Source organism: Lissotriton vulgaris, chromosome 2_1 (assembly GCF_964263255.1).
Source record: "Lissotriton vulgaris chromosome 2_1, aLisVul1.2, whole genome shotgun sequence".
Classification (NCBI taxonomy): Eukaryota; Metazoa; Chordata; class Amphibia; order Caudata; family Salamandridae; genus Lissotriton; species Lissotriton vulgaris.
Genome location: NC_141687.1, coordinates 1,897,603,776 through 1,897,630,651, shown reverse-complemented (window position 1 = coordinate 1,897,630,651; position 26,876 = coordinate 1,897,603,776). Strand labels below are relative to the sequence as shown.

Here is a 26,876-nt window from a genome sequence, read left to right as displayed (position 1 = left end):
TTTCATATATAAGTTAAACTATTGTTATCAAACAGGGATTAAAGGTGAAGGAAATAAATAATGTGCTGATCATGCAACAAACTTCCAGTTTTATGATTAGGGTGGCCAGCTCATTATTTTGATGTCCCAGACTGGGCAAGAATAATCAGTCACCTAAAGCCATATTTTCAGCACTTATCTGTGCATACTTTGAACAGTAAATATAAATAAAAAAGCACTTTAAATTGTGTTCTAGAGCTGCCTGAATGATGAGATTTATGACATATAATTAAAGGGAACAAAGTCAGATTACAAATGAATACATACTTATTTATTTAAAACCCTATTTAGTGCCAAGACTCAAGGCTCTTTAAACAACACATGAGTGACACTTTTTCTTTTGGCCACCCTACTTTATATTCCTTTTCATGAAATGCATTCTCACAATACAGCAGTAAATGTAAATTTCAAATCCAAGGAATAGGCAGAGTGGGAGCCCAGGGGGCACTGGAACTAGAAAAATACTAAGCAACTGTAACCAGTTTACAAAGGTATGTTGAGCGTACAGCTGACTGACTGTTGTGGTGCACTGTAGCACCCAACAACACTTTTCAATAATGTACATCACACGCAGACATGTAATGACGCACACTGGGTAAAGCTTATATAGCACATAGCTCAGAAATACCATATAGCTGGATGGCCCGCAGCTCCCACGAGCATTGAAAGTAGTATAAAACACATGCAAGAATTGAACAGAACGCACTGGACACACCTCACATAGCACAAATATACTATAGAGCTGGCTGCAATGTGGCCCCCGAAAAGCACTTTTCAATGGCACACAAACTTCCAATACAACACATTAAATAGAACATTTTGCTTACATCTAACTAAGCACAGACATACCATTTGGGCTGTGGGCCATATTTTCCATAGAATACAGTATATTAACATTAATAAAGTAACCTAACATGTAATTGCTGTCCCTATAGTTGTGTGGCTCTATCTATAACTTGGTCATCGGAATGTGCTACAAACAAAGACAATGATGCTGGGCTGGTAAACAGGAGAGAGGAGAGGGGCCTGGAGGCTGGAACATGGGGGCTGTGGGGCCTATATTACATTCTACGCCTGGCCCCATGATGCATGAGACTGGCATGTCTGGTATGCTGCCCACCCCACCCCACCCCACCCCACCCTCGGCAACTCCTCTGACAGACTCACCTGAGTCCTGGCCTGCAACTCCTGTGGCAGGTCGAGTCGACGGCAGAAGACTGGGCAAGGTTATCCAGGGGCTAGCAGTAATTAAATTATGGCTGCACAGTCTCTCTGAGCCATCACACCTCACACGCATTTTTAATTGCTCAAAGCGGCATGCGCATGACAATGACCAACCCCACCCTATGCTCCACCCTAATGGTGAGTGCCGCGCAGACGCGCATCATTTAACCCCTTCGACGCTCATGACGAGCTCAGCTCGTCATGAAGTACACCTCTCGTACGCTCATGACGAGCTGAGCTCGTCATGAACCGCGGGATTTTTAAAAGCTCAGCGCACAGCGGGAAAATGCGCATTAAAAGTTCAGCGCACAGCGGGAAAATGCGCAGCACGGATGAGGTTAATTACCGACAGCGAGCGCAACGTAAGTTATTTAATTCACATCCCAAATGGATGTGTGTAGTGCTTGGAAATTCAAACGCGCAGAAGTGCTGATCTAAGTTCTCAGCGGTGGTCAGTAGATCAAGCAAAGGTTCTTCCCATTCTTGTTAGAGCTCTAGCACCACCTCCAGGTGTAAACGCCATTCGTTTCCAGGCGCTTTGCGGTGGATACAGCAGCACTTGTCTTTGGATAGAGAAATTCCACAGCTCAGAGACATATGTTTGCACTAGGCCACGTGCGAAGCCTCGTTTAATAAGGATGGCCTCAGAGGTTTGCTGTTCGTCCACCATTTCAGTAAGGACGATTGTCAGCGAGGGCGTGCAACAGAATCACCCTGCAGTCATCAGGGCAGGTTACAGAGAGCTGCCCACTCAGGGAGTGGAAGAAAAGTTTATCAGAGTTGGACCCACGTGAGTGGTGCCTTTAGTAGAAGGCTATCTGAACAACTCGTAAGAGAGGGTCCGAGGGAAAGTTTACCGACAACAGTGTAAAGAGTGTATAGAGCAGCCTCGGCTGCGGGTCATTAATTCTTTCAATTAGCACTACACGCAATTGTTTTAGTGCTTTTAGCTCACCCATTTTACTTATTCGGCTGTCTGTCCATTGCAGTTCCTCACCATGGAGGACTTCGGTGGCCTAGCATTTGATGAGGAGGATTTGAACACCATCCTCAGCAACAACCCCAGTATACTTGATGACTTACCCTCTACCTCCACTCCCACGACAGAAGATGAGTGGGTTAAACTCTTGAATTTGAAAAAGAATCACTCTCGGATTACACTGCATGGTGTGATCATGAATGAGTACTTACATGGCAAGTGTGCTCCATCAGGCCTGATCGTCACTACGACGCCTAGACTCTTCTTGAAAGATAAAGAATTTCTTAGAAACTGGGCATTGATTGGTTGGCGATGCACCCGGGACTGGCTGGTTTTAATCATTAAAACAGCTAAAAAAACAGCCGATGCATTATTGATAGAGATTCAAGTCCTAGAGGGACAAATCAACGCAGCGGTGCGGCCCGTGATCTATAAAAAGAACTTAGATGAGGCCAACAAAACAAACAAAGACTATTATGATAACATCTTGTTAAACAAAGTGGAGAAGTTTAAAAAAGACCTGGCACGCTTCTCCATGGAATTGGCTTATCCGTATCTGAGTGACTCGTATGTAGTCCCCTCTACTAACTCGAAAGGGAAAAGATATGGGTCTAACTATTCTTCGTCAGGATCTGATTCTGGCTCGAGTGATCAAGGGAACTCTAATACAGGCCCCAATACCGGCCCACGAGGTGGAGGGTTCCAACGTAGACCTTACAGAGGCCGTGGTGGACAACAGTATCCTAACCCAGGACAGTGGTGGCCGCCGGGCCCGTGGAACTACAATCCGGGGGCAATGGGCCCCCCACCGATGGGTCACCCTATGCCAATGTATCCTCCAAATCCGTCATTTTACTACGACCAATCGTCTTTTTTATGGCAGGGCCGTGGCAGGAACCGCGGCAAAAGGAGAAATCAACAGACCGTGAATTGGGCTCCACAACCCAACAAGACAGGCCCCACCCCTGGAACAGCAACCTAGTAGTAAATCTGAGTTCGAGGACTATCACACCAACTGAAGATATTGTCCTCAACAAGGGGCTTGGATTTGTCCCTACCAATACAGGAGACATGTTCAAATTGAGATGCGAGCTTGAAAGTTTTTATAGAAAAATACGCCTGCACTTCTTTTTCAAGTCATCCAGCTCTAACACGAACGAGCTCAATGCGATTGACCAGGTCGAACAAAACACTGGTCTTAGACCTAAATCAACGTTCACTCCTCTAAATCAACAAGTACCAGCCAATGTCCTTGCTTTTGAACAAGCAGTGACACATGATGTTATGAACACTGAACAACGACGGAAGATCTTTCATAACATGTCTAATTTGGAGAAATCAGCATTGTCGACGCTGTCAAACGACAGATCCCTTACCATCAAGCCGGCTGATAAGGGCGGGGCCATCGTGCTACAGGACACTGTGGCTTACCAACAAGAATGTCAGCGACAACTTGATGACACCAAATTTTACCGCCTCCTATGTGAAGATCCAACTCCCAGAGTCTCCAATGAAATAAAGAGCCTGGTTGAAGAAGGATTGGCAGAAGGATGGATCACTTCTCACGAAGCTAGATATCTCATCACCTTACATCCGGTCATTCCCTATTTCTACTGCCTTCCAAAAATTCATAAGGCACAGAGACCGCCTCCTGGAAGGCCCATTATATCGGGTATAGGTTCGTTACTCGAGCCTTTATCTACTTTTGTAGATTTTTTTCTCAAACCCATTGTGCAGGAAACACCCACGTACCTCAAAGACACTGGAGATGTGCTTAGACTCCTGGCCGATGTGGAATTTAATGGTGAGACTGATCTACTAGTAAGCTTCGATGTTGAATCGCTTTATACGTCAATCCCACAGCAAGCAACACTGGATTGTGTTAGGAATCTCTTGGAGTCTAGACAAATGGACACAATTACCCCCGTCGCTTTTATTATGGAGTGTGCGAGGATCGCCATGATGGAGAATTTTTTCCAATACCAAAATAATCTCTATCTACAGGTCTCAGGGACCTCAATGGGGAGTGTATTTGCGCCAAGTTTGGCAAATCTATACATGCACCAGTTCGAACAAGACCACGCATTGAACCACAATAATCCCTTTATTCACCAAGTGGTATTGTGGAAACGTTATATTGACGATATTTTGGTGGTTTGGAGAGGTACATTGACGGAGGTTTCGGCCTTTCACACATGGTTAAACTCGAGGAATCAGTTCCTCAAGTTTACCATGGAAAGCAGCAAAGAGAGATTGGCTTACCTGGATCTTCAGATTTTTCCATCAGAAGCAGGCCTACAGAGTGAGCTCTTCAAAAAACCAATGGCACGGAACTCGCTTTTGTCCTACCATAGTTTCCATCCTCAGTCCCTACGCGAGAACTTGCCTGTAGGACAATTTTTGAGGGTAAGAAGGAACTGTTCATCCAACACCTTATATGAACAACATGCGAAGGAACTAGCGCTCAATCTGAAAGATCGACATTACCCGGGTCATTTAATTCGCCGTGCACGCAAGAGAGCTTTTCACAACAACCGTGAAGCACTTTTGCAACACAAGAGGCCTGAGACCACAAGCGACCAGATGACTATGGTCCAAACGTTCACCACATCTTCCAATCAGGTGAAGAAAACCATATTAAGGCATTGGAAGATACTAAACACAGCAGCAGGCACCATACCTCGCCCTCTGTTTGCCTTCAGAAGAGGACCCTCCATTCGGGACAGTCTGGTGCATACCAGACCACGCAATGAGATGAGACAAACTATCAATACCATCTGGAACAGCACTCCAGTCCAAGGCCATTACCCCTGCGGGAATTGTGCAGCCTGTCCTCAGACACGTAAAACCCTCTCTGTGGATATCGGTACCGATAGACCTTGGAAGTTGATAAAACACACTAATTGTAACTCAGACAAACTAATTTATTTGATCACCTGCCCATGCAAAAAACAGTATGTGGGCCACACAACCCGGATGATCAAGGCTCGCATCAGTGAACATAAAAGTACGATCCGATGTAGGAAGCAATCTACAGGCCTCACGAATCACTTTTTGGAAGCGAAACACAAACCTGAGGATATGTTTTGGCTAGTGTTGGAAAAGCCGTATATTCCACCACACATTACCAATGTCTCCCACTTTCTGTTTGTGAAGGAGCAACGGTGGATCCACAGATTGCAATCTGACGTTGTTGGCTTGAATGACAATATTCCGTGGCTATTAATCTGATTGGACCCCTGGCTATGAGTAATTCTGGTGGACCACTTGTCATGTGTACCTCTGGTGGTTACAACGAGCCATTTCTGGTGTGATTTATTACCACCCATCTTGAGTGTTGGCGACACCAGGCCCCTTATTGACCGCCTGGAGGTACCCGAGTTAAACACAGTCCTCCTGTCTAGTTTTGTCTCTCCCAAATGACATTATCTTGGTATACCCATTATAACTAGACATGTACTTCCACCGTAGGAGAAAGGCGTCCTGCGCATGTTGGCCCAGGACCTATTTTACCTTTCTCTGTTTTACCATTTAGTATTGCAGACTTTTGGCATAACTGTGCGCACTTCACGATTTGTGGAAAGGCTATTACCTCATGGGTTAAAAACATTAGTTTACTCATCCCCTTGCTTTACTACATCGTTTTGTATAGATTCTGTCCTATCAGGTCATGAATTTAACGCAGTGTCAAATGCAATACAATTGCGTTTGCCCTGCCGGTAAACATTTATTGCCAAAGCGAGATTGAGGCTATAACACGCATGCGCGAGACAACTGCATGCAAGCACTATCTCGCGCTGTGCCGGGACCGAGTGTGTTGGTACTGCTCTCATGCGCATGCGCGGTGCGCTTAACCAGGCGTTTCCATGTTCGCGCATGCGCACTAGCTACGTGTTTCGTACGCGCATGCGCGGTGCACTTAAACAAGCGTTTTCATGTCCGCGCATGCGCGCTAGATGTTTGTTTTAGAAGACACGCGCGAGGATGCAGTAACCGGTACATCACGCAGGTGCAGCGCGCACTTGAGACACTCAGCTGAGCCACATTAGCGAGATACCAGCGCTATAAATAGACGCCAGATCGTTCGTTCGGTGCCTCCCCTTCGGCTCGTTTTTCAGCCTCAAGGTACCGACGGACAGGTAAGCAGGGTCAGGGTTACATTGCCAGGACGAACCTAGAGAGCTCAGTAGGAGATTCTGACATCTAGTTAACAGTTAAGACCAGCAAGATTTCCCTTCATTCAATTTTGAACAGCTTAACATTAATCCTTTGTTTAGCTGTAGAGATGGACTATGGATGATGGGGATTTCTTTCTACTTATTCTAGACATTAGCAATCATCACTGATTGATATTGTTGATAAATTAGTTGGTATTTCTAACATAAACTCAAGAGCATCTTCTCAATTTACTGGAGGTTTTGATGTAATATCAGTGATGCGTGGCCACCGAGGACACCGGGTGGGAACACGTGACAGACAGTTGTTAAAGCATTTGGGTTTTATTGAACATAGGGAGTATAGACCCCAGAGACATGCATCTTGTGAGATATTGTCTTTTTATGTTCAGAGCGGTGCCTTATTCGTCCGAGCAGTTGCCGGGTGAGGTGAGGTCCACTTCCCACACACTGCTGGGTAAGTGTTGATACTGTGTACTTTATTTCCAATCACTGGGTGACGTATCAGAATGCACCTTGTATGTGACCACCACCAATGAGTGATGGTCCTGTCATAGGTTTGAGAGTCTACACTGGTTTTGCACGTTAAATCATCTCATTTGAATATGTTTGGTGTAGATTTAACCTTTGAGCAATGTAAAAATGCAATGTCTACATTGTTCTTTTTCTTCTTTTTTTCTTTCTTGTACTCTCACAGGAAAAATCCATCGCATCACCACGACAATACTGACAAGATGTGGTAGGATGGTTCCATTTTGTTAATATATTGCACACATACAATAGTGTCTTGCAGTAGCAGATATTAATTCGGCCCTGACGAATGCCAGTGATTTTTCACATTAAAGGCAGAAACATGTTGGCCCTCTTATATCTTACTTAGTTTTCTATCAAGCAAGTCTAACAGTGATTTTTTTCCACACTGTTTTCTCACTATTTTTTAACCTGACATCCAGGCAAACGCTAATAAAGGTCTTTGTTTGCCTTGATAGCCATTTTAATCACACACTATTTTCTTTTCCTGCACTGCACTTATCAGTCTCCCACTCAAGTCTAACAACGGTAGTGACCTTACCTCGGTTGAGGAATGCATCGCTAATTGACAACTGGGCGATTGCACACTTACCTTGGTATTGGAGTCCTACATGATGAGGCTCCGCCATTGGGTGGGCTGATAGGACTTAATCAGCTACTGTTGATGGTCTTCAGTTAGGTTCCCTTCCGTGCAATTATACCAGTGTTGATTATCACTCCTTAGTACCTTTGACTCACAGGCTCTGTTGTTTTTTTAGTAGAAGGCTCCCATGTGTATGTGAGAGACATTTTTCTTCTTAACTGGAATAACAAACTCGAACAAGTCCTTTCCAACGGAGGGCTCCTTGCTTTGAGCGGGCCCTGCAATGGAGCTCAGAGAGGTTCTAAAACCAGAATGTTTATTTCCGGAAGACAATTAAATGCGGTAATTTTATATCCAATATATAATTTTACAAAGTATTTAAAAAGTTCTGCACTGTTTAACTGCTATATGTAACATGTTATAGACAAAACAAAGCAGCTTCTTTAAAGTGCATATAATTCCTACAAACGTCAGTCGTATCACTTTTGTGTAATTTCATCTTGCACTATGGGGTATGTCCCTTATTTCTTTTCCCAATGAAGGAGTTTATGTTAATATTCATTCATTCATTTAATGTTCAGTTGCACTTGTTGGCGCAGTGTTGTTGCTTCGTAGCACTATAAACAAAAATTGCTATATTTATTTAACCCGATCGTTCTTATGCTTCTGTCGGTCAAATTAAAAATCTGGTTCCAATACCAGCAGCATATGCATCAACCCACAGAGCTTTCTCCCCAGTAATGTTCTCTTCCCAAGTTTAACTAAACAAGGGCCTGGTGGGAGAAATGCGCAGATTTCGATGAGCCATTTCAAAGGGAAATTACGGGGCCTTTGGGAATAACTCACGCCCTGAGGGGGATGTCGCCATGAAAGATTTTGCCAGGAATGTCACTGGGTTGTGACTTCGAGAAAAGAGCAGGCAGTAAAATACAATTGCGATCTTGATAAGTCAAGCAAGTGATACCTGACCCGACCTAATCAAAGAGCATTTTTTTTTATTCTTAGGAATGATGCATCTTATAATTAGAAACTGGGGCCTACATTCTTTACCTGGGACAGAAGCAGATCGCAGCTCCCCTTAAATGTCACCCCTGGCAGGGGCGGCCTTAGGCATGTGCAAGCTGTGCACCTGCACAGGGCTACCAAACCCCAGGGGCCACCATGCCAATATATATCCTTAATATGATAATCCTCTGAGGATGGATACATATTGGTGTGGCGGCCCCTGGCAGGGATTTGGCGGCCTCCGGCTCTGTATCACTTCCAAACACCCTGAATCCTCCCGAACCCCCCTTCACTGGCCTCCGCGCTCCGCCCGGACCCCCTCTTCCGGGTACCCTACCGATGCTCCCTGCCCAAGGCCGCCATGAGCCTAGAGCCTCCCCTGCCCCCGGCCTTTCCCTGTCTCCAGCCCCAACATACTTTAACGGGGAAAACATTTTTGGCGGTGATGGACTTTTGAAATCACAATACATTCAAGTTGTTCCAGTAAAAGAGGTTACCAGGCCAGGACTGTTATGAGGCAACTGGGGCACCCATGCATGCTACAACTATTGCGCTCAGCGCTGACGGGGGCTGCTGGGCCTATATTACATTCTATGCCAGGCCCTGTGATGCATGCAACTGGCATGTCCGGTATGCTGCCAGTGCCCACCCCACCCCACCCTCAGAAACTTCTGTGACAGACTCACCGGAGGCCGGGCCTGCAGCTCCAGTCGCAGGCTCGGCAGAAGACTGGGCAAGGTTATCCATGGCTGGCAGTAATTACAGTATGGCCGCACGGTCTCTCTGAGCCATCGCACCTCACACGCTCTTTTAAGTGCGCAAAGCGGCATGCGCATTGACAATGACCATCCAACCCTATGCTCCAACCTAATGGTGGGGACCACGTAGACGCAGCCCGCACATCATTTAATTACCGACGGCAAGGCTGGGCGAGCGCAAATTAAGTAAGTTATGTAATTCACATCCCAGACGGATGTGTATAGTTGTAAGTGCTGCGTGACCACAGAGGGGGCCACTGTAGCAGGAGGGCCCCCCGCAATGCGGGGACTGAAGGCGCCTGTGTTACGCCCCTGGTGCCTGGGGATAAGGTAAAGGAGCGGGATAGCGTGCCATTTAGTTACAGTCTGGCAGTGGGGGCGCAGTGAGATTTACGAATCCAAATGGCATGCCCAGCCTACGCATAAATGTCCATAAAAATGGCCACTCCAGGGAGTCGAATGCCTTCTCCGCATCTAGCAGGACTGCGGCTGCCAGAGTCTCCGGATCAATTCGTTGTACGACTGCAAAGAAGAGTTCACAAATTTAGAGCGGTAGATCTGTGGAGCGCAACCCCCGACTGGGCTGAGAATATTATTTTGTCCAGTAGCAGGGTGAGTCGCATGGCGATCGTTTTTGCTAATATTTTATAATCGAAGTTTAACAGTGACAAAGGTCTGTATGACCCGCACAACAAGGGATCCTTGCCAGGTTTAGGCAATAAGACTATCACTGCTTCTCTAAGAGTGGGAGGCAACTGATTCTGTTCTAAGGATTCATTGTATACTTCCAGGAGCTTTGGGGCTAATATATCCTTGTATCTTTTATAAAAGTCTCCTGTGAAACCATCGAGGCCAAGAGCCGTTCAATGCATCAATCGCACTGATTATTTTGTCTGTAGAAAATGGCTCGGCATATATTTTTCCTTGTATACCAGTGCATTCTCAGCAAAATAATCATCTCGCTCCGAGGAGTTGTTCACAAGTTTGGAAGTTTACTATTGCTCATAATATATTAGGAATGCATCCCGTATGTCCGATGTATCTGTTAAGATCTGCCCAGAGTTGGCCTGGAGTTCTGTGATGTATAATTTGGAATATGAAGGTCTCAACAATTGTGCTAATGTGAGCCCTGGCCTCTCGCCTTCGCCATACCTACACGCTGTTGCATATTTACTCAGGAAATGGGTTTTCCTATCTGCTGAGTCTAGAAATTCCACCAATAATGCCAGACAACGCTGTCTACCCTCCGCCGCATCTGGTGACAGAAGCATAGAGGTATCCAACGCCATCAGCTGCTGTTCAATATTAGCTAGAGATTTTCTCGGATCTTTTAACACTCCAGCATGTTTTGATATGGCAACACCCCTGATATAGGCCTTAAAGGCTTCCCAAAGCATCGCCCATGTGTCCTCTGACCTGGTATTTAAATCAAAATAATCCTCAATTGCTTTTTTAATTTGTGAGTCAAACAAGTAATCGTTCAACGCCCTGCTGGGGAATCTCCAATACCACTCATGTCCCTCTGGTCTGGGAATACAGAGTCTAAGCAAGACTGGCGCGTGATCAGAATAGGTCCTGGGGAGTATCCTATTTGCTTTGTACCACATGGCTGGGCTCGGGCGAGAATCCAGAAGTCTAGTCTGGTCCAGGTGTCACGTTTGGCTGACTAGTGTGTAAAACCTGGATTTTTCGGGTTGCGGGCTCTCCAAATATCCGAGAGTTGAAATGTCTCGCAGGTGTCTAACAGCACCTGACGTGCATGGGGTTTGGTGTCCGCAGCCCCGGAGGAACTGTCTGCGTGGTTAAGAAGTAAGTTAAAATCCCCCCAGTTGCAAACTGTCAGTGCCCAAGCGTAAAAGTGCTGTGTCTAGTTCCTGAAAAAATTCAGGGCAGTCGGTGTTGGGAGCATTAAATGCACACCACAGTCACAATGTGGCCCATCAGTTTGCCCACTACTATTGTAAACCGATCTTCTCTATCGTTGTGGCTGCGAATCAAGGAGAAAGGAAGTCTCTTGTGTATTAAAATCGCTGTGCCTTGGGCATACGTGCTGTAATTGGAAAAGAAACTGTGTGCGCCCCAGCAGCTGCAAACTGAGTGGTGTCACACCAGGGCAGATGTGTCTCCTGAAGAATGGTTATATTAACATTCTACCATTGCAGATAATGCAGTACGTGTTTAAATTTTTTGGGGTTGAGTCCCCGCACGTTCCAAGTAATGAGAGACAGATTGGAGAGGTCCACTAAATTAGGGGCAGTAGTCCGTGCCACAGAGCATTACAATGAAAGTGTGATGAGTGGCGAGCAACCACTGATGATCATGCATGGAGCTGGCAAACAAATAGCATATAACAATCCAAAAACATCCCCTCCCTTCACCCCCTCTCAACCTCGCATCCCAGTTCGCAAGGTATCAACCCTAGTAACCAATAACCTAATGCATCCTGTAAACATCATGTATGTAAATACCAAGTCTCAGAACAATGCATTGTGATCTGTGAATACAACAGTGTGCTACACACCTAGGGGGGCGGCAACTCTCCAACAGTGCACAGCATAGTAGAATAAAAGAAAGGCACATTACTTATCTGTCTCAATTATCATTTAGCTTAGTTGAGGCATAAAGCCGCTATATGCAGAGCAAAAAACAGAAATGAAAAAGGAGTAGCCAAGAGGATTAATCATTAGAGAAAACGTCCACACTCGTAACTGAGCCACATGTGGGGTGGAGATGAACCGGACCCCAGCGTCCCTCCACTGGCCTTCTGAGTTTTTGTAGGTCTTGCAAAAAGCTTGGGCCTCAGTGAGATTGTCAAATATGCGGGACCGCCCTTTAATGTCAACTCATAGGTACGCAGGGTACAGCATGCCATACCGGAGTCCCAAGTTTTGCAGCGCTGCCTTAACACCAGAGTCTTTTCGGCGAGCTTCTTGGACCATACGTTTGAAGTCCAGGAATAAAGACACAACGGAGCCCTGCCAGGTAAGTTCCCCAAGCTCTCTGGCCAGTCTTAATGCCCTGTCCCTATTGCGAAAGTTCATGATGCCTGCTATGATAGGCCGAGGTGGACAGCCAGGATTGGGGTGGGGTCCCAAGGAGCGATGAGCGCGTTCCACAACAAATCCAGGGGTGAAGGCCTCTTTTCCGAAAATTTCACCGAGCAATGATTCAGCAAACTTGTCCATTCTTCCTTTGTTTGTCAACTCCGGGACCCCAATAATGCAGAGATTATTTGGGCGGCTGCGTGCTTCTAAATCTCCGTTTTTAATTGCAATGTTCTTTAAAAATGTGTCCATGCGTTTCAAACGTTTCATTGACTGCGCGGCCTCGTCTTCAAGGTCCTTCCACCGTGTGCAGCCTAGGGTCATGGATGTCCAGTTTAGCCCCTAGCGAGTCAAGGCGTTTGTCAAGTGTATCAAATCTACTATCCTGTGACTTAAACCTGGCTTTTGAGTTCTGCCAACAAATCGGGATGGGAGGGGGTGGTCTCAGGGACAGCGGGCGTGTCCTGGCCACCCTCCACCATGGTAGTCCTGTGGTCTTGTTCACTCTCTGTGGCGACGGAGAATGTAGGCACTCTCTGCTTGGGATCCTTCTTGCCCATACCTGTGTGACCTTGACAGAGTGACAAGCCTGCCATTGTGACGATAGCTAACCGGATTAGGCAATATGACATAACGTAGCAGCGCCAAGTTAGTGCAGCATGGGCATCGCAGCAGCCGATGTGTAGTGAGTAGAAAGCCATTGTGTAAGTACTCAGGTGGCCATTCCGTCCCCAGGTCGCCTGCAGTATGTGTCAGAGGCGTTTCCGTGAGTTTTATAGCCAGATATTGAGGGAAGACCTATCAGCAGGGGGTGCACTTTGAGCAACTGGCCAACAATTGAGTTGATCCCTCATGCTGTGCCTGGCCTTAGTCTTGATGAGGTGTTCTAAATACGCAGGCAGGGAAAGAGCAATGTTCCAGTAGTGTCATTGGCATCATCTGGTCCGCTTGGAGGTGACCCCACCCTGGTAAGTGGCCAGCTGCCGCCCAGTTATTTATCTCTCCAGTGGCGTGTGATTTTGCCCTCACCTCCACTTCACAGCACTGAGAGTCCAAGGGAGAGGCTACCAATTATGTAGCTGCATCACCGGCAGTCCGTAGCCCGAGCAGTAGAAGGCCCGCACCACACCCAGCCACCCACCCCCCACAGACCCAGTGCGCAGCTGGATAGCTGTCTCCCTTTCCTGCCCGAGGACCCTGTCTCCCCAGGGAACTCAGGGAGCATCACCAAGGGCGAGCGCATCTCTCATGGGAACTAATAGGGGGAGCGCGCGGTGACGGCAGAATTGGCTCTAGAGGGGTGGGGGAGGCCAAGCAAGCATCGCACTCACCGCCGCAGGCTCCAGTGCTAAGGCCGTCTCCACTGGGTGCCCAGTGAATGTTCCAGGTGCAGGTAGCCCGGGAGCTCCAACAGGCCGTGTTGGAGGATGGAGCAGGCACCTCCCCTCGGGCTCCCGGATCGATTTTCACCAGATTGCGGGTAGACTCAGGGGGTTAAATCGGATACATCGAGGCACCATCTGGAGGGGATTTAGCGCTGTGGGTCACACCTTCCTAGCGATCCTAATTGTGCGAGACAGATGGATTGTGCAGTAGCAGCCGGACAGAGCTTCAGAGCCACGCAGCCATCTTAGTCTGCGGCGTGGCCACCCCCCACGGAGCCCCACATCTTAACATAACTTAATTGCACTTCTTTGTATAGCTTTGTCCAACTTTTTTAAGCGAATTGTCCACCCACCATGATTGCTTTTGTTTAGATCCGGATTACATTTTCTTTAAACCGGCTTAATCTCCTGAAGTTTTTGGGCATTGTTAGTACTCTTGCTACACAAAAATCTCTAAATTATTCCCTTATGCCATATTGCATAATTTCAAGTCTGCTTGGATGAAAATCCCAATATCCGAATCAAAGGATTAATGTGAATGAACAAAGCATTCAAGAGGCTGTTGTTTGTGGAGCGTTAGGTTTTTGCACTATTATTATTAGAGCGAAATGCATCATAACATCCAAAATAGAAGAAAGGATGATTTTCACGCTAAAATATAGAATAATATATAGATCATTTTGTGTACTTTTCTAAAATTTTGCATAATTACAGAAAATAAAATTTTACAAATTTGACATAATTTTTTGTTGTTTATTCTAGCAGGTATGATGTATCTGTCCTGGTCACTGTGTGGATTAGCCCATCTATTGGTGGGTTTTAGCCGTTATGCTGGTCTAGTGTAGGCCCAGGTCTTGGTTTTCCATAGGCTCACTAAGATGCCAATGCACTCCAAGTTGTGGAGTGAACTCAGGTTCCAGATGTTATCACAATCTGTGTCTTAGCCAAACATTTAAAATGTTTCAAAAATCAATACCTACAACTGTATGTTCCTTAATATAAACATATTGTAGTGTTGATAAATTGTCAATAAAGAGGAATATTGTACTGTATAGCAGTGAACCTTAAATTCATGATTGACATGCCAGTGTTGAAATATCACCCGCGCATTACAACCTTTATCGAATAAACTAAACCAAATAATTAATACATAATCCCATGTCAAGCATTGTGTGCGACAAAGCTGCTCCCACCACCATTTAGTTATAGAGCTAGTAAATGTTTGAGCGTTGTACAGTACGCACAGAACTTTTTCTTCAATTAAAATAATAAAGAATATGAATATATATTATTTCATTAATGTAGCATATTATTTGATAATTGTGGAAGTAATTTTTCACATTGAAAATAATACAGCTTGTTTGTTTGTTTTCTAGGAGAGTTTGGATATAGGCGATGATGAAGATGATGATGATAAGGTATGTGCTGAAAATTATTACATTTTCTAGGCCCTTTCTTCATTTGAAAACCTTGTTCTCACTGTGTCATTATAGGTAAAGACTATTTCACGAGTTACTAGTCAGATTTAGATTTCCAAGCTGCCAAATAAGGAGAAAATGAATCCTGTTATGTTGTTGTCTTTACAACATAGGTGTGTTTTCCAGCTTAAGTGAAGTGACAACTCGTACAATATGCAGTGCTGTATAAATTGCTTACTCTAAAATAAGAATAAAATGCCCTTGGCATTATGTGAGGGGTCACTGGCCTCACTGGGATGGGTGAGACAATGGTGGCTTACAGCCGAATAGTTAAGTTCCCATAACTCACAATAAACAAAGTGTAGAATCAAGGTCTACTTACAATACCCTTTTGCAAATTGCATTGGAAAAGCCTTAAGAGTGATCCATATAGCAGTAAATGCTTAAAGGATGCATGTAGGGTTACAATGTTCATGTTACAAAAAGAATGGATAGTTTGTTACATCATGATATTTTGAGGCAGAGAGAAGTTTGCCAGTCAGTCAGTCAAAAATGTTTTATTCCGCTAATAAAAGCTAAAAAAGCACAGAATAAATACTCGTGCAGCAATTATTGGGACAAAACAATGTAACACCATAAATACACAGCGACTTGCTCCAGAGATCTGGTTTGAAGTACAGAGGACCTTACTCGGACTGGACATACAAACAAGAAGGGTATCTGTTACCTTGGGAAGCCCCAGGAACTCCAGTACTCGTAGAAATGCAGAATTGGATTAGCCACTCTTTGGGTCCTCCAAATAATAGGATAATCAGAACTGGACTCTTCTCTTAAGACGAATTCTGAGAACCTATATTGCTATAGGACCCAGCAGAACTCCTTAGGGGTTCTTACGACGTGCGCCCGTACACCTACCGCGCCAACTGCTCCCAGTCCCATCCAGGGTAGGGTGTTCTGACAGGACCGTTTTACAGGCATTAGCATCAGGCATATACCCTTATGTCCTAATTATGATCCCGGTATCCAGTTAAGTGGGATCGAAACGTCATTGATTCTGTACACCTTGATACTCTCAGAATTGTTCATTGTATTGTACAATGGTGTTGCACTTTTGTATTTGCTTGGACAACTGCACATTGGATTCCAAACCCTTGTAAATGCCTAAGCTTTCTTCTTATGTTTTTATGTTTCCCGATAAAATGTGTCCCCACTTATTTGTTGCTTGTGTGTGATTAATTTCATATATAGACATTAAAAGATTTTTTTTATCCGGATGGACACATTTCTATATATAGAACTCATTGTATGTCATTATCATTTCACTCCTCTATTCTTCTTGTTAGGGAACATTCTTCATATAAAATTACTACGCCCAAAGGTCCCTGACCAAATATTTGGGTCTCCTTGTTTGTTAAATCACCATCATCTTGGAGCAAACAAAGTAAAGACTTAGTTTCATGTGGATTGCTGAAGAGAATTTTGGACCACAAGACTGTCATACAAGGAGCCGATTTTTTGGGGAGTTACCAACAGATATTCTGCAATTGATTATGTGAGAGTTTGCGGTGTGTATGTGCGCAATATGCTGTAGCCCAGTGATCAAGCTTTGAAGCAAATATGGTGAGGCCAATTTTGTTGTTGCAGGAAAAGCTTGAGCCATTCGAATTTTCTATGTGATTTCATGAGCTGCTGTGTTCAGTACACACGTAAACAGTTGGCTTCAGATGGGCCAGTTAACAGAGTTTTGCTACCATATGGTCTAGACCTTTTTTCCCCCCAGATGATCTTTAAAGAAGAGATTAAAAGTATGTGAACGCCTAAAGATTTAACAAAGGTCATTCGATAGGGGCTGACACCTTGTTATTTGATGGTGTAGAGATATGCCTATATCTCAGGTGGGCGATGGCTGCCATTGATAAGGAAGATTTTAGAGTTTATTTTGAGTATGATAGGGGACCTTTTGTCCTGCAAGGTCAGTGTAGAGAATTCCTCCAACCCTATGGTACAGGACCACCTGCTATATTTTGAGATTGTCACCTGCAATGCAGGAATCTCTGTCGTGAAGGAACCCAGTGTTATGGTGGCTCCCTTCACAGCAGTGAAGTTTGCAGAGCGTGTGCATTGTTTTAAACCTCTGTTCAGGTAACCTTTTTTTATTTGAAGAAACAAGCTTCCTGGGACACAGGGAGTTTTCTTCTTGCAAGTGGGGACCATAATTCATATTGCGCACCATGCCTTACTAAACTTACATGAACAGGAAAAATGAGTTGTGGTAGTCCTATACTTAAAATGTTTGCATGACTGTTACTGTGACCTCGCAGCCTCTTCTCAGACAGGCTCTTTGGTCAAAGACTTACAATGAAAAAGCCAGCAGAGACACCTCCAGTGTAAATCAAGTGCTCTCCCCGACTCTAAATGTTGCAGAGAAGAGCGAGTTTGCAGGGTGGGTGTCTGCTAAGTTAGAGCAGGACTCTTGTGCCACTAATTTTAAATGACATCTTTAGTCTTGAACTTGAGGTTGATGATTGGCATCCATGTATAAAAGATGAACGCGTATAATGTAGGTTTCCAGATCATATTTTTGAGTAAGCATGAGCTTTCAACCATGTAAGAGTAACAACGGTGTATTCCTAAATACAGGTCTCAAGATGCAGACGGTAATGTCCAGAACAAACTAAAGTCCTTCAAATGATATTAAACATCTTTTGATTAAAAGCTAGTTGTTTTATGAAATAAGTGATAATACCCCTACAGGAATTACAAGTGAGCAACCCTCCATTAAAGAATTATTGATATACATTAAAGCCGTGATGGCAGTAAAATGTTTAGAAAAGTTTGGTAGTATAGACAGAGTTCTTTAGCTAGATAAGGCTCTTGACCTAATCCATGCATGGAGGGGACATAGATAACCGGAAAACTGTGTGCCCCGGGCTGTCACATTAACTTAGCCATGCTCCTTGACCACAGCACTTTTTAATACCAATTGGTAATATGCACGATTCTAAGGAAATATCACCATTCTAAAATTACTCCGTGGATGGTCTTGTTGCTGCGTGTAGTGACTATGCAATTTCCAAGCTTGGCTCGAAGGGACGCTCTAATTTAGTTCTAAAGTTTTTGTTAAAATGTTTTTTCCTCATAGTTTTGTGGCGTTTTGTTTAGGATATTTCTAAATGCCATACTTTTTTATATAAGAGACTATTCATTCAGATTTATAAAGACAACTGGAAAAGATAAGTACATCGACCTAACACAGGAAAAAATTCATTAGGCTTCCGAATCAGAGCTGAACTAGCCTTCGAAGACAGACAGTTTTCAAAATGACAACATTTAAAACTGGAGTTGTCTCAGTGCAAGTGAGGGTTGTTCCCAAGTGACAAACTTCTCAGCTCCCTCATCTTTGATGCTGTATAGTAGTTAAAAAGCAGTAGAGCCAGCATCCAGCCCTGCTTTGGTCTCCTGTTGATCAAATGCTTCTCCGCGCCACTAAAACCATCACCGGACTCTACTCTCTAACTCATGTGCTGATTTTCCTCCCCTTTATCACTTCTCTCCCAGGCCTGGCTTTATTTTAATTTTTATGCAATCCTCTTTGCCCCCTCCCTGTTGCTTCCCGCACCCTCTCCTCCCTTGGTCACCCATCCCTCGTAGTGATTTTACATTCCTGGAATTATTTACATTTCTGCCTATGCCCTGCCGCTCCCATTTACTGCGGGCTACTCCTCTTTCTGTAATGAATCTTAGAACAATTGAAAATGTATCTTTCCATTTAACGCAAACGGTGAGGTGATTCCGCCATCTTGTATAGGGAAATATAACATCATGATGCCTGCATCATTCATTATGTGCCCACGTGTGGTGCTGTGTGCATGTATGTCTATCACACATTCACGTGGCACCTAAATGACGCAGGCATCAGTAGTTTCATCACACATATACGCTAAGCATTCATCACCTCATGACACTATATTTAAATTGTTTTGCTATGCTGCATAGACTTAGCTGATGCAGTCCTTTCTGCATCATGCTCCTGATAGGATTCCCTACTTTGACTCATTGTGTATCAAAGGACTTAAAGGTGAACTCAAAAGTTATTTTTGACCCACAGAAGATACAGCTACAAATATTGAGGTGATGTTTATTAAGACCCAAGAAAGACAATTCTTTACTAATAACACATAGAGAGGGAGGAGGCATTCTGCTGTATCCTTGCGCTTATGCCTGCCTTCATTTTCATCTTCTTTTTCCCAGTGCCAAGAGTAAACTGGTGTTCATCGTGGGATATGATGATTTGAAATGTCCCGGTTCTGTTTCCCGTCATAAGTAGGTCGTGCGCTGTCACAATCCTCTCATGCCGACCGCTTTTCTAGATTCTGGCGCTTGTTAAACAAGGCAGAGCATGCTTCTGGACATTGTAACTCGCCCTGGGAGAGAGTTATTGTTTATAAATTATAACCATCCGGAGTATGCAGTTCAAAAACAGAAGAGCTGCGTATCTCCCTTTTTAAGTCGACTTCCCATCTGTAAAATGACAGGATTGCAGTGCTCGCACTCCAGTGTCCAGCAAATGTCTCAGCAAAAGATAAGAGCATGCTGGGAAACGGCCCACTTCTCCTTAAATGAACAGATACTTTCCCAGCATTTCTCTGGATGCATGACTTCCAGCCCCTGGCCATGTTTTTTGGACTCCTTTGTAAGATATGATAAATAATGCTGAGCCCGTTCTCTGAGCAGTGAGCCCCAAACTCGCCAGCACCCTGTCTTTCTACGCAGACCCCTAGTGCAGGCGATTTCTGATTAAACAAAAAAAAGTGGTAGCCACGGACGTGTCAACAACATCACGAGGAGTGAGAAAAGGGAGTCGCCATGTTGCTGAGCGACCCAGCTCCTCCCAACATAGTTTGAGCAGAGCCACAAATGCATTTTTTAAGATGCAGCAGATATTGAGTTGTATGCATTTTTCAGATGTACTGAGTAAATACTCTTTGTATTTCAGAAATAGTTATCAAATAATTATCATGGCATCAGCCAGGAGTTGAGGATTTCCCACTACAGAGGAAATACCATTCCATCAAAACCGGAAATACACGCATCTGCCACCTGGTACATTATGTATTCCTTACACGCATAGCATGCCTAACAGTACATGGCTGACACTAGACAAACAATACTCATCTGAATCCAAAATATGGCCAGACCAACTGCTTTGTCATGGTTAATGTCACTCAGCACTAAAATGTAGACAGGAAATCACTGCTAATTTAAAATATTTTATCACAGCCTGGTGGACCATATAACGGCCACCTATAGAATTATCATGCCAAGCCGTTGCCCCACGGAGTTGCCATATTGTATCTTTGTTATCCCCTTGCAACTACTGAGTTCTCATAATGGGATCCTTGTGCACATGTCACCTGTGCCTTTGGTCTACAGACATAACTATATCAAAGTGCTTATGAGGCGTGGCCAAAACATCAATTCTTCAGTTACAAAGCATTGAGCTGGAAACTAAACGGGCTCTAAATGATGAAACAACAGCTTTGTTCCTATGATTATTATATGGTTTTGAAGGAAGCAAAGTTACTTCCCTTTCCTTTTATTTACTAAAGTTGACTGTATGCTTCTTTCCATGCTGCTGTACTGCAAATGGGATACATTGGGATTGTTGTGATAGTCACATTTCTTTAGCCCACTGATGAGGAACGCTATGTCATAGATGACGTCTTTTTGAGGATCCACACAAGAAACTGGACTTTAACAGCTAGGATGTTGACACCATCCAGGTGGGAGGACAAGGCTTGAGCTCTGGATAGTTCTGAAATTATTCTACAATAAGCAGGGGTCTATGTTCTGCAGGAGTGATATATTGTATCTAGCTATATGGATGCTTTTGGTAATGTTCACCTCGAAACCTTGGTTGCTGTAAATGAGTGGTAAGTGGACAGTAGGATAACCAATGAAGCAGAATGCCATAAAATCCCACGCAAGTTGGAGGTTGCTTATGTGTCTGGCGTTTACCCATGCGGAAGGCTGCAGAGAAATTAGCAGCAGTGCCAGGAGATCATAGTTGTGATCTACAGATAAGGTTGTATTGTACTTTATGGATGCGTATTTTACTGGATCAAACCAATTATTATTTTCAGACCACATGTACAGTGACATCCAGACCTCCAGACGCGGGATAATAAATATCACTGGATGACCGAGATGTGAGTTGGAACCCCAAGCGTGGCAAAGGAATCACATAAAGTGACAATGAAATTATTAAAATTGAAAAGAAAAAACAAGGTTCATAGTGGCAAATGGAAAGGCAAAGTACAAACAAAGAGAAAAGGGAAGAGAGGTCAAAGAGAATTAGGGTAAAAATAAGAAGACAGGTGGAAGTAAGAGGATACGTTGGCATAAATTAGACCTCTGTGGTGTATTTAAGGAGCCGGAGGCATTATGATGGCCCTCCGTGGCATCCTGTGGCCAGTCCAGTGATGATGCTGGCTCTAGCATAAAGTGGCCCTCTATGGCATTTTGTGAGTACTCTACGCATGAAGGCGGCCTGGCATAAGTTAACTATTTATGGCTTCTTTCCGGCATTTCAGGCTTTGCAGTAGCACTTACAAAAGGTGGTTCTCATTGGCATTTTATGATAATTCAACACATCCTGTTGGTCAGCCCTGGCACAATGATAGGCATGAAATGCACTGGATACGTTTTGCATGTTGTTGGCATCCTATCTATTAATGTTACCACCCTAGACATAATGTTTACCTTCATTAGCATATAGTATCCACACATATAAGAGCATTGTGTAATTAGGTGGGGATTCTAAGCTATGGACATCTATGAAATGTGTTTGTGATGCTTGGCATATGAGATTGTTTCTCTCTTGTGGAAAAGTAGCACACTTGATGACATTGGCAAGTTGGTATTTGACACAATTTTTGCGGATTTACTAAAAGCAAAAAGCTAGCATTTTCATGACAAAACGTACATTACAAATTGTACAAACTATGGTTTCGGGGACTTGGTCGGATTTATCTGAAAAGAAAATCTGGTATTTCAAAGCAACATATGTATTTTATCAGGAAATGCCAACCTGATCTGAGGGAACCACATCATTGCATTCCCATATTAGGTTTTAAGCAAATATGCAAGAGACACTTCATGGTGAACTAGGGCCACATATTGTTGATGGTATTTCCTTGGTGCCAAAGAGCACTTGCTGCTACACCGGTCATCATTCATGTGTAGGCATTTCATACTCCGTAATGATCAAGCTGTGATTGAGGTGAAAGTCTGTATGATTGCTATAACCACATGGTTTAGTCAGCTGTCTGTACCTGCTTGGTGGGTTGGGTGTCTGAGACTATGTGAGCAGTCTAACTTGAGAGATAGTCATTCTATCAAATGATAGATAATATACGATCTGTGTAAATTTTTATTTTCTCAACCTGTGCACTACAAATAAATTCTCAGTCATGATATATATCCCAGAAAGTGTACTTGGAGGGGTTAGTGTAGGACTATGAAAGTAGACGAGAGTAAGAGCAAAGTGAGACGCTAAGTGCATCTTGAAACATTAAAGTAGGCAACTTCAAGTAACCTTTTGCATCGAAATTAGACTGGAAAAAAAATCTTCATTTGCCCTCTATCTTTACCAGGAGTCATATAAAGTGAACCCCCAATTTCCCATGGGAGGATCAGTCTACTAGGGTTAGGTACAGGTCCATTACGTTATTGAAATACTCAATGAAGGCCTCTTCAGAATGGATGGTAAAACATATTATTTATTTTATTCAAATTATGTGAGGATTGTGCTGTAAATGCACAATTTGACCCCATTGTTTCAGAATTTTTCAGAGAGATTGACTTCTAAAAGAAATAAAAATTATTAACCTCGATTTTTTTTATTACATGAGTGTCATTTAACAACTGACTGGAAAAGTTATAGTTTTTGGCGAAGTTTCTGGAAAAGGGGCCTTAAAATATGCTTTTTCCCATTATTTTTTCATTTTTTATGGGTGTATGGAACTCTGCCTTCCAATCCTCTTCGTCGTTACTTAGGTATCTCTGTGCCACATGGCATATGTTTCCAAGCGTGGGCAATTTTCTGGCTACTCCCATGTCCATATATTAACATCACCCATTGGTTTCATTATGAGTGTTTTAGCACGTCATTGTTGCCTGAAGCCTGCCTGATTGTCATGGAGGATTTGTCCTTCCAGGTGAATGGTCACTACATGTTCTGGTAGCTGCACAAGAAATATAGGAGGCATAATGGTTTTCTAGCGGTTGAGCTACTTTGGGCCCAAATGTTCTTTTTTTGTATAGGTCAGGATAATATGCTGTCCTGTTATCTGCTTGCCAGTTAAGATGGTCTGTGAAAGGGATGCATTAACTATGATAATGGGTTAATTAGTTTCCTGAGAAGGGAAATATGTACTTGGAACGGAGAATGGTGTCTTTCCCCCATTCCTCAGGTCCTGCTCAGTAACCATGTCCCGGAGAGCTCCCTTCCCTTTAATAAAAAAACAACAGCCCTAGGGGATGGGTTCCCGAGAGCAAAATGGGGCCTTCGTGGAGAGATACGCAGCCACCCCTCTTTAAAAAAACCAAAAAGGTCCTGGGTAATGAGGTACTCAGGGCCTTGTCCTGTGGCCAGTCCCAGGCAGCGCATGGCTGAAGATGGTGCACCGCATGGGGTTAGCTACATGCGGGGGTTGGGATTTATGTATCGTAATTAAATATGACTTTACACTAAAAGAAACCTAGAAACTATGCTGAAAAAACAAAGTTTAAAGTAACATTAAATTTAAAGTAACATTATATTTAGGTGAATTTGTCAACATTACCATTTTGAGCTAAAAAAAAAACACAGAAATTCACCAGATATAGATAGAAGTGCTAACAATAACTAGCTCCCCCAGCCATGCACTGCTTATGACCACATATATCACATCACTCATGTTTCTACCTCAGTTGGATGAAGATAATACTGCCCGGGACAGAGCCACACATTTCATTTATTTTTCCAAAATCTAGAAAACATTCCTGCTTAATTTAGTCCCACATACCACCTAATAATCCTAGAAGCCCTCAACATAGTAATGCTGCTGAGCGGCTTTGAGGGTCATCTTTGTTATGATGCAACCCATATTTAATAGTGCTGCATGAAATATTTTCCATTATTCGTGGTTCCCTGGAAGTATGATTTTTCTTCCTACATCATTTGGTTGGCGCATTTTAGTTAGGTGGCTGAAGTGTGATTTATGGATTAGATAACTAACCATTACTGGTGAATTTCAGTGTTTTTTTGAGTTTTGCTTAATGACATAACTTCACTTAACTGTGAATTGTTCAGTGGTTTTTCTAAACATATGATATGTGCTATCAGTGATTCCAGACAGAACTTTATTTTAATAATAGTTTTCTCAGTGAATTTCAGTTTTTATAAGATAATACAACCAGCATCTTTGAAATTATTCTCTTAATTGTTTTGGCTGTGCTCAGTGGGGTTTGGCCACAAGGAGTGACTTTGGCCAGGTCCTGTGCCCAACCATCTGTGGAAGGCAACCCCAGCTATGCATGGTCTTCACTGGTGTGCAGCAGGAGTTCCACAAAAGTCCATAATTGTGCCTAACGGCCATGAATGGCCTTTAACCATGCACTACGGAGTAGGCTACATGACATGGCCTATGACTGGGCCCTGCACCCAACCCACTGTGAGTTGTTCGTAGAAGCAAGATCATTTTCAGATGTTTTGGTAGTATCTCAAAAGAACCATTTATTTTGAGGATGTTTTTTTTTTTTTTTGAGGATGCTTGGTTTGCTTTTTTGTTTTCTTTCTGTTTTTCGAATGTTTGTGACAAACCGCAACTTTTTTACATTGTTTTTTTATGAATGAAGCAAACAATAACGTTCTTTTCTCGTCTCATTCCCAACCCTGGGATTCTTCTTTCCACACCAGATGTTTGTTTTGAATTTTAGGCGATATATTGCAAGTATGCTTATGTGGGGACTGTTTTTTTTCTTTTTCTTCATCTTCTGCTGAACATTCTGAGGTTTCTCCTAAAGGAGCCTTCAGTATTAATTGTCATGCAATGACTAGAGGGGTTGATGCAAAGTTGATGTCTCTCCTTATAGGATTCGACTTATAATTTCCCCTGAGGAGCAGCAGAGAAAGGTGCAGGAATATTCTCTTCACCTATTTCATAGAAAAGACCCGATATCTACCCAGATATCAGTCTTGTAGCTCACTCTATAGTAAGACTAAAGCTGTATCAGTCTGAGATGATGTCCTACAATGCTGAAAACAGTCGACTATGTGCTCCTCTCTGAGGAGACATGGCCTTACTAGACTGGGATGTTCCTATAGTAGCTGGACCAACAGTTATTTGAATTTGATTAGCCCACGTCTGTCTTTGCATCATGAGCAAAACAAGCTGGATTTTAATGCAGCCCTGATGAATTACCAGTGGCTCAGATTATTTGCAGCCTTCAACCTATCATGTTTTTTCCCCAAATAAACCTGGACCATAGATTTTGCCTCAGGGCTTACTAAATAAAAAGCAACCTCAAAAATTAGGAATCACTGTTTTAGAGATGTTTTTTCTCAATCAGCAAGGACAAGCGAAACGTCCTGTAAGAAATGTGCAACAAGAGGTGTTTTTCCAAATAACCTTACTATTTGCCTCCCTCTCAATTGGTGTACATTTCCAAGGCCCTGAATATGGGCATGTCCAATGTCATGCTACTGGTGTTCATTGATGAAAATATTGATTTTGAGCTGAAAAATGTTAAATGCCTAATCTAGAATTGATTTGTCCTTTTGTAACATCTGATTAATACATTGATTTCTTGAGTTTAATTTTTTTGTAGTTCTGAACTATGTTACTAAATAAAATATTCCTTTAATAATGCTGCTACCTTTCTAGGTTAATTTAGTCTGAAGACTTCACCGTTGTAAATTCCCCATGCAGAATAACCCATTAATAAAATGGTTTTTTTTCAATGGAGGCCCACTTTAAGCCAAACAAACAAAAGGTGCTGAGAGAAATGCTTGCAGTAAGAGTAATCACTGGCAATCTCTTGAGACAGCATTCAGGACTAAACTGCCCTTGGGTTGCTACTGTACAGGCTCAGGGAGGACCAGGCCAGGCAGTTCGGGCTGGACTGTACCTAATGGTAGAGGGTCAAGACAAATTTAAATATGGCCGGCTCCTAACTGAGGTAGTATAGTGGGCAAATGAATGATTGGTTGGGATGCTACCCGAGTGGATTGCAAGTTCTTAGACTTATTGCAGGCATTCCTCCATAACCTTTAGAGTATTTGCAGTCCAATTTTTGTGCCACTCTGCACCTTGTTGTGCGTCATATTTAGCTGCTGATGCCCTCTTCTCGCCATAAATTTTTCTTTCTCAGTGGCACAAGCAAGAAGCTTCCCCAGAGAGCTTTAATCTATTTGAGGCTCATCATTCATCACTGATTATGCAAAACATACTTTGTTGAATGCACCGGAGTGTTCTTAGTCCCTCCTGCATGCCATCCTGTCCACTTTAGGCCACGCCCAACTGGACTGGAGGTTTTACCAGCGGCGTGAGAAGGTGGCTTTGATCTTAACATTCAACACTTTTTTTTTTACTATTGCATGTGTCTTGCATGAAAGCGGGCATGCCATTTTTTTCCCCTCATTTTCCAATTAGTTGGCTACATAGTAGGCGCACACACACTGCGACACCGCT

At 43.5% G+C, this 26,876-nt stretch overlaps 1 protein-coding gene across 2 annotated transcripts in view; it reads left to right on the top strand.

Annotated features, from left to right (window-relative positions):
• MCTP2 (multiple C2 and transmembrane domain containing 2) overlaps positions 1-26,876 on the top strand; it is an 864,328-nt gene that overhangs the window by 737,925 nt on the left and 99,527 nt on the right. For both annotated transcript variants that reach the window (XM_086958087.1, XM_086958088.1), the window contains one exon: positions 15,100-15,141. In XM_086958087.1, the coding sequence (XP_086814213.1) occupies positions 15,100-15,141 (42 nt within the window). The remainder of the gene's footprint in view (positions 1-15,099; positions 15,142-26,876) is intronic.